The following is a 13482-nucleotide window of genomic DNA, read 5'->3' on the forward strand; positions in this document are numbered from 1 at the left end:
AGAACATGAACACCTCAAGCCAAAGCAGAAGAAGTAGACTTAGCTCTGGTGGAATGAGCTCTGATAGCTTCAAGAGGGTCCTTCCTGGCAAGGGCGTAGCAAATGTTGATGCACAAGATATTCCACCTGGAAAGAGTCCTCTTGTGCACAGCCTTGCCTTTCATCTTCCCAGTGAAGCCCACAAAGAGCTGATCGTCCAGCCACAGATCTCTTGTCCGATCCAAATAAAAGCTGACAGCTCTGTTACGGTCCAAACGATGCAGTCTCTCCTCCTCCTTGGAAGGGTGAGGGGGAGGATAGAAGGTGGGTAAAGTAATGGACTGTCCCATATGAAAAGGGGAAACCACCTTGGGAAGGAAAGCAGCCCTGGTCCTTAGAACCAACTTGTCCACATGAATGATCAGGGAAGGAGGTTTCAAACTAAGAGCCTGAAGCTCACTTACCCTCCTAGCCGAGGTAATGGCAATCAAGACAACTGTTTTAAAAGAATGAAGCTTCAACGGGCATGTACGAAGAGGCTCAAACGGAGAACCCATTAAAAAGGTAAGAACAAGATTCAAATCCCACTGAGGCATAATAAAAGGTGTGGGAGGGAACTTATTTGTAAGGCTCTAATGAACCGCATGACAATGGGGGACTTAAATAAAGACGGCTGGTCCGGCAAACATAGAAAGGCCAACAAAGCCGACAAATAGCCCTTAACAGTGGCTACAGCACAGCCTTGCTGTGCCAAAGAAAGTGACAACTCCAGAATATTAGACAAAAGGGCCTTCAAAGGGTCAATGTCTCTTTCTCCGCACCACTTAACAAACCTGGACCATCTGGAAGAGTAAACAGACTTAGTGGACTGTCGCCTAGATGATAAAATAACATCCACTATATCCGGAGGGAGAGAGAAAGAAGTCAGGTTGCCCGCTCAATCTCCAGGCATGAAGGTGCAAGCTCTTGAGGTGGGGGTGTAGAACCTGCCCCTGAGACTGTGAGAGGAGGTCTGCCCTGAGAGGGAGATGGAGCGGAGGGTGCAATGATAGGTGAAGTAGATCTGTGTACCACACCCTTCTTGGCCAATCTGGGGCAATCAATATAACTTAGGCCCGGTCTTGGCGAATCTTCCTCAGAACACGAGGCATTAAGGGTATGGGAGGAAACACGTAAAGGAGTTGTGAGCATCAATCTATCTGAAACGCATTCCCCAACTCTCCCTGCATTGGATACTGGAGACTGCAGAACGGACAGTGCACGTTCTCCTGAGTGGCCAAAAGGTCCAACCGACGAGACTCCCACATCTGAAAGATGCGATGGATCACCTCCGGATGAAGCCGCCACTCGTGATCGGCTGAGTAACGCCGACTAAGACTGTCCGCACGAACATTCAGCACACCGACCAGATGATTTGCAAACACACAAATCTGATGGCCCTGAGCCCAGGACCAGAGTCACAGAGCCTCTTGACAGAGACGATACGACCCTACACCTCCCGGTTTATTGATGTACCACATCGCGGTAGTGTTGTCTGTCAGGACCTGAACCGACTGACCGCGAAGGGAAGGAAGTAAAGCCTTTAGTGCTAAACATATCGCCCACATTTCCAACAGGTTGATATGAAGCAACCTTTCTTCTGGAGACCAAAGACCTTTGACCTCCAGATCCCCCAGATGAGCACCCCACCCTAGAGTGGAGGCATCCGTGATCACTGTGGACACCGGCGGAGGAGACTGAAAGGGCTTTCCTTGAGACAGGTTGCCCTGCACACACCACCAAGTCAGCTCCGCTGCAGCTTCTCTGGAGATTCTGATCCTCTCTCCGACATCTCCGTTGTGCTGATATCACTGCCTGCGGAGGCACCACTCGAGTGCCCTCACGTGCTAGCATGCATGGTTGACCAACAGAATGCAGAAAGCGAACAGACCAAGCAGGCGAAGAATCTACAGGACTGGAACAACCGCTCCATCGTGAAATAAAGGAATCATTTCTTGAATGTCGAGAATCCTCTGCGGAGGAGAGTAAGTTCGACACACAGAAGTGTCTAGTATTGCCCCTAAAGACAGGCCGTGCTGAGATAGCACCAGGTGAGATTTGGGTACTTTTATCGAGAAACCCAATCTGAACAACAGATGAGCTGTTACCTGCAAGTGGTGCGAAACCAACTCTGGAGACTCCGCTTTCAATAGCCAGTTGTACAGGTAGGGGAAAACAGGAACCCCTGACCTTTTGAGATGAGCCGCTACCACCGCCATCACCTTTGTAAAGACTGGAGGTGCGGAAGTAAGACCGAATGGAAGAACCGCAAACTGAGAATGTTGCGACCCTACCTTGAACCGGAGATACTTCCGAGGCGACTTCAGGATGGGAAGATGAAAATACACATCCTGCAGATCAATGGACACCATCCAGTCTTCCTGTTGCAGAGCAAGAAGAACCTGAGCCAAGGTCAACATTTTGAAGTTCTCCTGTCTGAGGTAAAGGTTCAAAACCCTGAGGTCCAAGATTGGTTTTAAGCGACCGTCCTTTTTGGGAATCAGAAAATAACGTGAGTAGCAACCCTGACACCTTTCCTGCTCCAGAATCACCTCTATCACACCTTTCTGTAGCAAGGTAAGAACATCCTGCTGTAAAAGCAGTAAGTGGTCCTCTGATCACCAACCCTGGCGAGGAGGGTAAGGAGGAGGAAACTCCAAAAAGGGAAGGGCGAACCCATTCTCTACAGAATTCAAGACACAATGATCGGCCGTGCTCAGTCTCCACTCTTGTAGAAAGTGGGACACCTGACCTTCAACCGAACCAACATGTTCTAAGATGGGGGATCTAGAACTGCTTCCCTGATATACCAATGGTGGCGGGAGGGGAAGTAGAGGAAGAGGAGGAGGATTGTTGTCAAGCTGCACCCCTGAGGCCTCTTTTATTCTTCCCTCTGTACAACTTGTAAAAGGGATTCTTCTGTTGCTGGCTCTGTTGAGATTCCTGGCGGCCACGAAAGGAGCAGATCTCCCAAATCCACGATACCGCTTGTAGCCATATCCTCTGGACTGCATCTGGAGGCCCAGAGACCTTGCAGTAGCCCTGCTGTCCTTAAAACGCTCTAAGGCTGAGTCCACCTTTGAACCAAATCCAGCAAAGTCGCTTGAACATCAGATGAGAAACCAGACGACCAAAGCAATGCCTGTCTCCTTGCAGCCACAGATGACCCCATCACACGAGCCACAGAGTCCGCAGTATCAAGGCCCGATTGTATCACCTGACGTGTCGCAGCCTGCGAATCAGTAAGGACTTCCAAGAAATTAGCCCGATTCTTCTCAGGCAACTTCGGAGCCGGTGAAGACAACAGCAACGTCGACGGAGGAGCCTCAGCTTCGAACCTCGACGTCGATCGAACTTGAGGAGGCGCCGACTCAGCAGCCGAAGGAGTCCGAGGAGCCGGAGTGGAGGACCTCAGTGCCGGGAAATGCCAAGCCGGAGTCGACGGCAAGAATGGCATAAAGGGTGCCTGAGGATAGAATTGAGGAACACCCAGGTTAACAGCCAAAGGACCCACGGGGCCCGAAGGCGCACCGGATGGAGCAGAGACCCTGGCAAACATGCCAAACATCGCATTAAGAAAATGAGAAGAATCTGACCCAGGAGCAGGAAAAGCAGGATATGGATCCGTACCTTCCTGAAGTGGAATCACCTGAGGTCGAGACGGAGGCTGCGGAGCCGGGGACGGCGCCCGCACAGGTGAAGCCACCCGACCTGGAGACGACTCCCTAGGCGCCGGAGACCTCGCTAGAGACGGTGAGTCATCATGCTGCGAAGAGCCTTCCGAAGCCAGAGACCCCGGAGCCAGAGATGGAACCGGCGTCACCCGAGGAGAAGGAGATGGCGAAACGAAGTCCTTTCTTCGAGGTCCCTCAACCGGAGTCGGCGACCTCAAAGTCCTGGCTTCGAAGAATGGTGCCAAGAGCCATGTCTCCTTTTAGACTTCTTATGCTTATTCGACTTTGACGTGTGGGAAGATGAAGACTTCGCCCTCTTTCGACCCCTCTTCTCCTTTTTGGCTTTAGCCATGAAAAGCTTAGCTTCACGCTCCTTAATGACCCTCGGATTCATTTTCCTGCAGCTTCGACATTCCTCAACGTCATGATCCGAAGATAAGCACCAGAGGCAATCTTCATGCGGGTCCGTGATTGACATATGCTCGCCACATCCTCTGCAGGGTTTAAAACCGGTCTTCCTGGAAGTACCCATCAGAAACCAACAAGAGATACAAAGTTTTCTTTGAAGAAAATGGAGAGCCCCGAGAAAAACCATTAAGCGTCGACGGCGTGGAAAAAAGGGAACTGACGTCAGCATGCCAATGAGGTCCTTTTGTGGCTCCGATGATGTCATACGGTGTCGTGAGCGGAGCCTACCTATTGTGACGTCCTCATCGACGTGGGAGAGCTAGGAATTAAAATCTGTGGAATGCTGGCACAGGGGGGTATTCATAGGGTGAGGAATCCACAGGCAGAAGTATCCATCAGAATGTCCAGGCAGTAGTGCTTGGCAAACGTGTGCAAGTATGCCCACGTTGCAGCTCAGCAGATGCCAAGGACTGGGACACCCAGAGCCAAGAACATAGTCGCAGCCTTCCCCCTGGTGGAATGGGCCCTTAATCCCTCAGGAGGCTGCTTCTTAGCCAGGGCATAGCAGATCTTAAGGCAGAGAATGACCCAGCGAGAGATGTCCTTTTCTGAACTGCCAGCCCCTTCTTAATCCCACATACCCCACAAATAGTTGGTCGTCCACCAGGTACTCTTTTGTGAGGTCAAGGTAGAACGACAATGCTCTTTTTGGGTGCAGGTGGTGGAGACACTCCTCTTTCTTAGAGGGATGCGGGGAAGCAAAGAAGGTGGGCAGCGTGAGGGATTGACCCAGAAGTAATGGGGCCACAACCTATGGCAACAATGAAGCGCGGGTGCGAAGCAACACTTTGTCTGGAAAAGACATCATGTAGGTTGGCATGCAAGATATTGCCTGCAACTCACTCACCCTCCGGGGAAATGTAATCGCCACTAAAAAGGCTGTCTTGATGGTAAGCAACCGGAGGGTGCAGTTGTGCAAAGTCTCAAAGGGAGCACACATAAGATAAGTGAGAACCAAATTAAGGTCCCATCGTGGCATAACAAAGGGCGTGGGTGGAAACAAGAGAACCAGCCCTTTTAGAAACCTATGTACAATGGGAGAGATAAAGAGAGAGGGCTGGTCTGGCAACTGCAAAAAGGCAGAAAGAGCAGAGAGATAACCCTTGAGAGTTCCCAAAGCAGAGCCCAGTTGGGCAAGTGTTAGAATGAATAGAACGATGGAAAGAGAAGCAGAAAGATGGTCAATAGACCTTTCTGTACAGTATAATACAAATTTCTGCCAGCGGCAGGCATATACCGTCTTAGTGGAGGGCCGCCTGGCCATCAAAATAACGTTACATCTTCGGGTGGTAGGTCAAAAGCAATCAACGGCCGCTGCTCAATCTCCATGCATGGAGGCACAGAGTTGAAAGGTTCAGATGGAGAACCCTCCCCTGCTGCTGCGACAGAAGATCCTCCTGAAGGGTCAGCCTGATCGGAGAATCGATGCTCATCTTCAGAAGCTCTGGATACCAGAGTCTCCTTGCCCAGTCTGGAGCCACAAGGATAACCTGGGCCCAGTCGATCCTGATCTTCTTCAGAACCCTGGGCAGGAGTGGTATGGGCAGAAAGGCGTACAGCAGGCCTGAGTTCCACTCAGGGCCAGACTGCTTGTAACGGGCACCGGGGGTTTCCACGGTGGCCACCAGGGTGGGGGCCGATTTTGGGCCCCTGGGGGCCATTTTTGTTACAGAGCCGTTATTGCAGCATAGCTGCAAAATCAGCCCGGTAACAAAATCTGCCGAAATCGGCCCTGGCAAACAGCTCGACCACACCCTCAACTCCCACGGGGACCAGCCAAGCTCTTTGCCAGGGCGGTTTTGGTTCCCAGTCCGGCCCTAGTTCCACTCACGACGAAAGGCATCACCGAATGATAGCTGCCCTGGAAACTCCAGTGCGCAATACTGCTGACACTATGTGTTCTCTTAAGAGCGAACAAATCTAACCAAGGTTCTCCCCACTGCTGAAAGAGACTTGCACCATCTCCAACTGGAGACACAGTTCGTAATCCACTAGGCATCGACCGCTGAGTTTGTCCGCCCTGGGGCTCAGAGAACCTGCCAGGTGTTGAACCACCAGGGTTATGCTCTGCTGTTCCAGCCATGTCCAGAGATACAGGGCCTCTCGGCAAAGGCTCCACTAACCTACCCTGCCCAGCTTGTTGCAGTACCAAATGGCGGTGGTGTTGTCCAAGAACACCTGCACTAACTTCCCGTTGACACAGGAAAGAAATGCTTTCAATGCTAATGGAATCGCTTGAAGTTCCAACAAATTGATGTGGAGCCTCAACTCCTTAAGAGACCAGTGTCCCCTGATGTCTACCTCTCCCAGATGGCCCCCCCCCATCCCAAAAGTGATGCATCTGTCACGAATGTGAGATCTGGTTGGGGGAAGGGAGAGGGGTCTGCCATTGACCAAATCGTGGTTCGTCAAGCACCACTGCAGATCTCTCGCAGTTCCTTCCGAGATCTGGACCATGTTGGTGAGATTTCCTCGATGCTGTGCCCACTGGAACTTCAGGTCCCACTGCCACCTGGCATGCTTTACCAACAGAATGCAGGAGGCCATGCGGTCCAACAGAATCTGAGTCAGTCTCTCCGAAATCCAGGATAGAGGCTGAAACATCAGAATCATAACCTGAATATCCTGGGCTCACTGCTTGGGAGGATAGGTCTGAAACTGCACTGTGTCCAGAACAGCTCAGAGGAAAGGGAGCATCTTGAAAGGAGTCAGGTGTGACTTCGGCACATTTATAGAGAACTCCAGTGAATGCAGGAGGTCCGTCGTAGTCTGAAGTTGGAAGACAACAGCCTGGGGCGAGGACACATTCAACAGTCAGTCGTCGAGATAGGGGAAGACTGAGGCCACTAACCTGTGCAGATGAGCTACGACCACCGCCATCCCCTTGGTAAATACCTGAGGGGCACTGGTAAGGCCAAGGGGGAGCACAGTAAACTGAAAGTGCTTACGGCCTACTTTGCTTGTGGTCCCGTACGATGGGAATGTGAAAATACGCATCTTGGTCTATGGCAGACAAGACCTGAGCTAGAGTAAGCATCATGAACTTCTCCTTCTTGAGGTAGAGATTGACGGTCCGAAGATCTAAAATGGGCCGCAACCCTTTGTTCTTCGGAATCAGAAAGTAGTTAGAATAACAGCCACTGCCTACTTCTGAAACCAGGACTCTCTCTATAGCTCACTTGGCAAAGAGAGCTGTAACTTCCTCCTGGAGCAATTTCAAATTATCCTCCGTCAGCCGTTCCTGACTTGGCAGAATGGGAGGAGGAAAACAAAGGAAAGTCAGAGAATAGACCTCCTGAATGATCTGCAATACCCACTTTGCCGATGTGATGGACCTCCAGTGAATGAGATGATGATGGATTCTACCGCCAACTGGAGTGGTGCGGTCTTGCAGAGTCAGACTAGGAGTGTTGGAGGCTGTGGCTGCCGAGGGCAGGGTGGCCCACGACTTCTGGCTTCCATTCGTAGGCGGGAATGAACCACGTCTCCGCACAGCTTGGGAAGCCTACGCATGAGGGTGGCTGTGATAGGGCTGAAACTGCTGGAAACCCCTTCCGTTGCCACGAAAGGGGCAAAAAGTAGACTGCCCATGAGGGGTAGAAGAGAGGCCCAAGGATCTGGCTGTAACTAGAGAGCCCTTGAACCTCACTAGGGCCAAATCTGTCTTTTCCCCAAAAAGACAGGTTCCATCAAAAGGCATGTCCATCAAATTTTCCTGGACATCCCCCGAGAAGCCAGTTATCCTAAGCCAGGCATGGCACCTAAAGGCCACTGTTGTGGAAATCGATCTGCCCAGCTAATCTGTCGTATCAAGACCACACCTTATGGTGAATTTTGCTGCATCTCTCCTGTCCTTAACTGCTTGAGAGAGCACATCCCAGGCCGCCTACAGGACTTGTTGCAGCACTTGAGCAACCATCTCCCTAAGGGAGTGGGAGAAATGGCCCAATAAGCATGCAGTATTCACTGCCTGCAATGCCAGACTGGAGGAAGAAAACATCTTATCATCAAATGAATCCAGCCTCTTGTATTCCCTATCTGAATGGGGGCGAAAGGGAACGTGCCCTGGGATGTGGAGACCTACACAACCAAACTTTCGACGGTGGGGCGTTGGCTGCAGAACTTTGGGTCATCCGGAGCTGGACGATGGCAGCGTACAATTGTCCTATTAACGGGAGCCCCTGTGCTAGGCTTGGACTACCTGCCTAGAAGGACATCAGTTAGTGATTCATTAAAGGGCAAAAGGGGTTTAAAGGTAGAAGCCCCAGGCTGAAGCACTTCAGTCAGGAAATTAGTCCTGACATGCACGGAAGGCAGCTTTAGTCCGAGGACCTCAGCTGCCCTTTTAACCATCATGGCATAGGATCCCTCGACCTCCGTAGCCACCAATGGCGGTGAGAGCATGACAGTATCTGAAGGAGTGTCCAGCCCACTGGCTTCTCCAAGTTCCCCATACCAGTCCAACTGCTCTGCAGAGTCATCCTGGTGTTCCAAAGGGTTGATAGACCCCTAAAATACCTCTCCCGAGCCTACCATATCCTCAAAGTGTTCAGGTGACAACATAGAAACCCTGGGTTTAATTGGCGCCGGAATAGGCATTGAGTGATGTCATTTTGACTCCGTGTCATCGGGGATAATGATGGGGCTGGCGCCATCAGTGGGGACCGGCGGCACCGAAGGCACCGACTTCGGGTCCGATGCTGGAGGAGGTCGCAATGGCACAACCAGCGTCGACTTGGATCCGGGATGGGACCCCAGAGGCCCCACCGGCGCCTTGGCCGGAGCCAACTGCGTTGACCCAATGGGACCCCTTCCGAAGCCGCGGGCCAGAGGGCTCACCAGAGGGGTTGTCCCCCTCAAATAAGTAGCAAATGGCCTTTATCCCCAGAAAGGGAGGGAGGAGCGAAGCCGGCTCTAGCTATGCAGAACCGTGCCTAGAGCGTCCGTGCTCCTTACCTCTTTTGTCAATGGACGACAGCCAAGGCGAAGATGAAGTCCGCTTGGATGACTTCTTCTTTTACCTCTTTCCCGAGTGTCCCGAAGACCTCGAGCGAGACGAAGAGGGCTTTGGGCTCCGGGACCTGCTTTTCCTTGATCGGGATCAGGACGTCAGAGGGGTCTCGGTGTACGGTGTTGACTGTCGGGCCGCAAGGAGCTTCATAGTCTGCTCCCGCAAGGACTTAGGAGCCATAGACCGACAGTCCAAGAACAACTTTGAATCATGGTTGCTCTTGAGACAGCAGAGACAGATGAGGTGGGGGTCGATAACTGACATCATGCAGTGGCAGGCACTACACGGCTTGAACCCGGTCTTCCTCAAAGACATCATCATGCACAAAGTTAGAAAAAATTCTGAATTCGACAAAAAGTCAAGAAAAGGCCTGTCTAAACGTGACATTGGGGTATCTCTTCCTGGATCTGCGCTTAACCGGCGCGGTAAGAAAATAACTGACGTCTGCGCACCAGGGTGGCGCCTATATAGGCATTGCAACGTCATAACCGATGCTGCCGCCGATGTCACGCGGAGCCGAATGGAACTACGTGACAGTGTGTGCAAGGGGATCCCCACCGAGACTAGGAAGACGGTCACCCAGGCCCTCGTCACCAGCCGACTGGACTACGGCAACTCCCTCTACGCCGGAACCACTGCCAAACTCCAGAAGAGACTCCAGCGGATCCAGAACGCCTCAGCAAGACTCATCCTGGACATCCCCCGACACAGCCACATCTCCGGACACCTGAGAGACCTGCACTGGCTCCCGATCAACAAGAGAATCACGTTCCGACTCCTCACCCACGCACAGAAGGCCCTGCACAACCAAGGCCCAGGATACCTCAACAACCGACTCAACTTCTACACTCCCACCCGCCAACTTCGATCGACCAACCACGCCCTCGCCGCCGTCCCCCGCATCCGAAGAGCCACCATAGGAGGAAGGTCCTTCTCCTACCTGGCCTCCAAGACATGGAACTCCCTCCCCACCCACCTTCGCCTCACCCAGGACCACCTCGCCTTCAGGAAGCAGCTCAAGACCTGGCTGTTCGAGCAGTAGCGGACCCCCCCCCCCAAGCGCCTTGAGACCCTATGGGTGAGTAGCGCGCTATATAAATGCCTTGATTGATTGATAGGGGTATTGCCCAGCAAAGGTTTACCGATCCAGCATGACACCTGGGAAATTCAAAGGTAAGGAATCTGCAGCTAGAAGTCTCTATCAGATATTGAGTGATTCTGGGAAAACTGGGCTTAATCTCTCTGTCCCTAAGAAACATTTACTGGAATGTAATATGTGAATTCTATATGTGTAATCCCCACTTGATGTACACACTCTTGTAGATCGATTAACATTCCTCCAAGTAATGTAGAGTGCTCTGTTGCTTTCTAGCTAGGTTTGCGCTATATAAATATCAGTACATGTATACATAAATGAAATAGTCCTCACGCATTGCAATGGAACAAATTCCAAGAAGACTGATCTGTAGCCCCCCATGCCTTGAGACCCTCATGGGGGAGTAGTCGCGCTTTACAAACCTCTGATTGATTGAAGAACGTGGAATGAGAAAACCAAAAGCATCAGGTGAGAGAGTTATACTCCAGTTGGTTAATCCGAGATATGATTGGCAAAGTTACAGAGCAGTGGCTTAAAGGGGTGACCTAAATGAGCCAGTAGATGAAGGATGCAGACCCAAAGCCTGTTCTCTGTATATTGGAAACAATAGGTCAAGCAAACAGCTGCAGTGTCAAGTCAGAGAGTGTATTATACACGTCGTAGTGATGTCCCTCCTCATCTACTGCAGCAGCCCTATACAAGTCTTCCTCTCACGAAACTCCAGAGTCCAAAACTATGTAGCTCATGTACTGTTTGCCCTGAATTGGCCAGTTCATATCTCTCTTGATCTCCAATACCTCCAATGACTCCCAGTAACTGGCCTTAAAGGTCTCTGTTAGTGCATAAGTATAGTGAGCTCCCTTCCTAAGTGTAACTTACCTTCCCAAGTATTGGTACACTGTTGTCGTGGCTTTGGTCACCGCTGTCTGGCTTGATAAAGTGATCCTGCTCTTTACTCTTAGTTCTATCAACAGTTTCGGCCTTTTTATCTTCCTCTTCTTCATCCTCCACATCTTCTTCCTCATCGTCATCCTCCTCTCCCTCATCCTCCACCTCCTCTTCATCCTCCTCAACATCATGCGTATCCTCTTCCTCCTCTTCTTCCTCCTCATCCTCTTCTGTGTCTTCATCTTTGAGGTTCTGCTCCTGTGACGGACCCAATCAAAGAGAGTAGAGTTAACGACATGTCCCCATAAAGTTGCTCTGTAATAAACTTTTTTTATTAGTCTTATGATTTCTATGTTTCTCACTTGCCATCGTCTAGTACACTATACAATCCAGTAAATTAAAAAGGTCACATCTTGGTTATTGAAGGGGTTTTCCTTCACCTAGGGATGAGGTTATACGTTGATTTTGGGTCTGTAGGATGTACACTAATGCAGTTTTTTCACAATATACATCATTTTGACTTAAGAAATAATATCCACCCTAGCCAAAATGTAGTGATGTAGAGTGTGTTATGTCCAAATAAAAATACCATCTATACTGTATATCAACATATTTAATGTTACACCAGATAACTTAAGCATTAAGTCTTTGTCTTGACAAGTATTCTGCATTATACAAAAAAAACATTAAAACCAGCTGAATTCAGCATTACTAGGACATGCAAGCTGATTCGATCGGTTATATGTTATTACAACAAACTCCGTTGTAACGCATGCCTTTACCACGCATGCGTTACAACGGAATACTATTTTCACGCATAACCTTCTCCACGTTTTTTCCGTGATGACGTGCTACGTAATAAAAAAAAAAACGTCAGTTTCCTTCCTCTACGATGCCGATTCCCTGCTAGGGTGACCAACTGGCATTGGTGCAAATTCAGGACGGTGAGTGTAAAAATTCAGGACAAAGGGTCAAAATTCAGGACACAAATTCAGGACTGGAGGTCAAAATTCAGGACAAAATTTCAGGACAACAGGTACGTTTTACAGACACATCAGACGTCGCGCAATAGTATATAAGTAAGCCCAGCCATTTCCAAACATATTCAACCATTTGCAAACCTATCCATCATGTATCCTTCCATCTATCATTTCACTCATCCATCCCTTTATCCATCCCCTCATCCATCCTTTCACTCATCCTCCATTATCCATCCATCCATCCCTTTCACCCTATCCATCTGTACACTTATCCATCCACTCTTCATCCCATCCATCCATTCACTCATCCATTCAGCCATTTACCCTTTCACCAATCCAGCCATCCTTTCACTTACAAATCCTTCCACCCATCCACTCTTTTAGTCATCCATCCATCCTCCCTTTCTCTCTCCATCGACCCTTTCACTTAGCCATCCTTCCTTCCATCCATCCACCAACCCATCCATCCATCCATCTACTCATCCACTCATGAATCCATCCATTGACCCTATCACTCATCATCTATCATTTCACTCCTTCACACATCTATTCATCCTTTTGTCCATCTACCCTCCCTTTCACTCACTCATCCATCCTTACATCCACCCTTTCACTCATACGTCCATTCATTCACCCTTGCACTTATCAATCCATCAATCCATCCATCATTTCACTCATCCACCTACCCACCCATTATCCACCCAACCATCCACCCACCCACCATCCACCCACCCACTCATCCATCCTTTCATCCAATCCACTGATCCATCCTTTCACCCACCCACTCATCCATCCATCCATCCTTTCATCCACCCACTCATCATCCATCCATCCACCCACCCACTCTCCATCCATCCATCCTTTCACCCACCCATCATCCATCTATCCATCCATCCATCCATCCGTCCTTCCCCTCATCATCCATCCATCCTTCCCCTCATCATCCATCCATCCTTTTCCCTCATAATCCATCCATCCATCCTTCTACCCACCCCCTCATCATCCATCCATTCTTCCCCTCATCATCCATCCATCCTTCCCCTCATCATCCATCCATCCTTTTCCCTCATCATCCATCCATCCATCCTTTTCCCTCATCATCCATCGATCCATCCATCCTTCTACCCACCCCCTCATCATCCATCCATCCTTCCCCTCATCATCCATCCATCCTTCCCCTCATCATCCATCCATCCTTTTCCCTCATCATCCATCCATCATTTTCCCTCATCATCCATCCATCCTTCTACCCACCCCCTCATCATCCATCCATCCTTCCCCTTATCATCCATCCATCCTTCCCCTCATCATCCATCCATCCTTTTCCCTCATCATCCATCCATCCAT

At 50.2% G+C, this 13482-nt stretch overlaps 1 protein-coding gene across 3 annotated transcripts in view; it reads right to left on the reverse strand.

Moving 5' to 3' along the window:
• Positions 1-13482, reverse strand: part of RPGR (retinitis pigmentosa GTPase regulator) — a 430193-nt gene that overhangs the window by 67078 nt on the left and 349633 nt on the right. For all 3 annotated transcript variants that reach the window (XM_078658267.1, XM_078658265.1, XM_078658264.1), the window contains one exon: positions 11147-11413. In XM_078658267.1, the coding sequence (XP_078514393.1) occupies positions 11147-11413 (267 nt within the window). The remainder of the gene's footprint in view (positions 1-11146; positions 11414-13482) is intronic.

The sequence above is a fragment of the Lissotriton helveticus genome, chromosome 8, assembly GCF_964261635.1.
Source record: "Lissotriton helveticus chromosome 8, aLisHel1.1, whole genome shotgun sequence".
Lineage (NCBI taxonomy): Eukaryota > Metazoa > Chordata > Amphibia > Caudata > Salamandridae > Lissotriton > Lissotriton helveticus.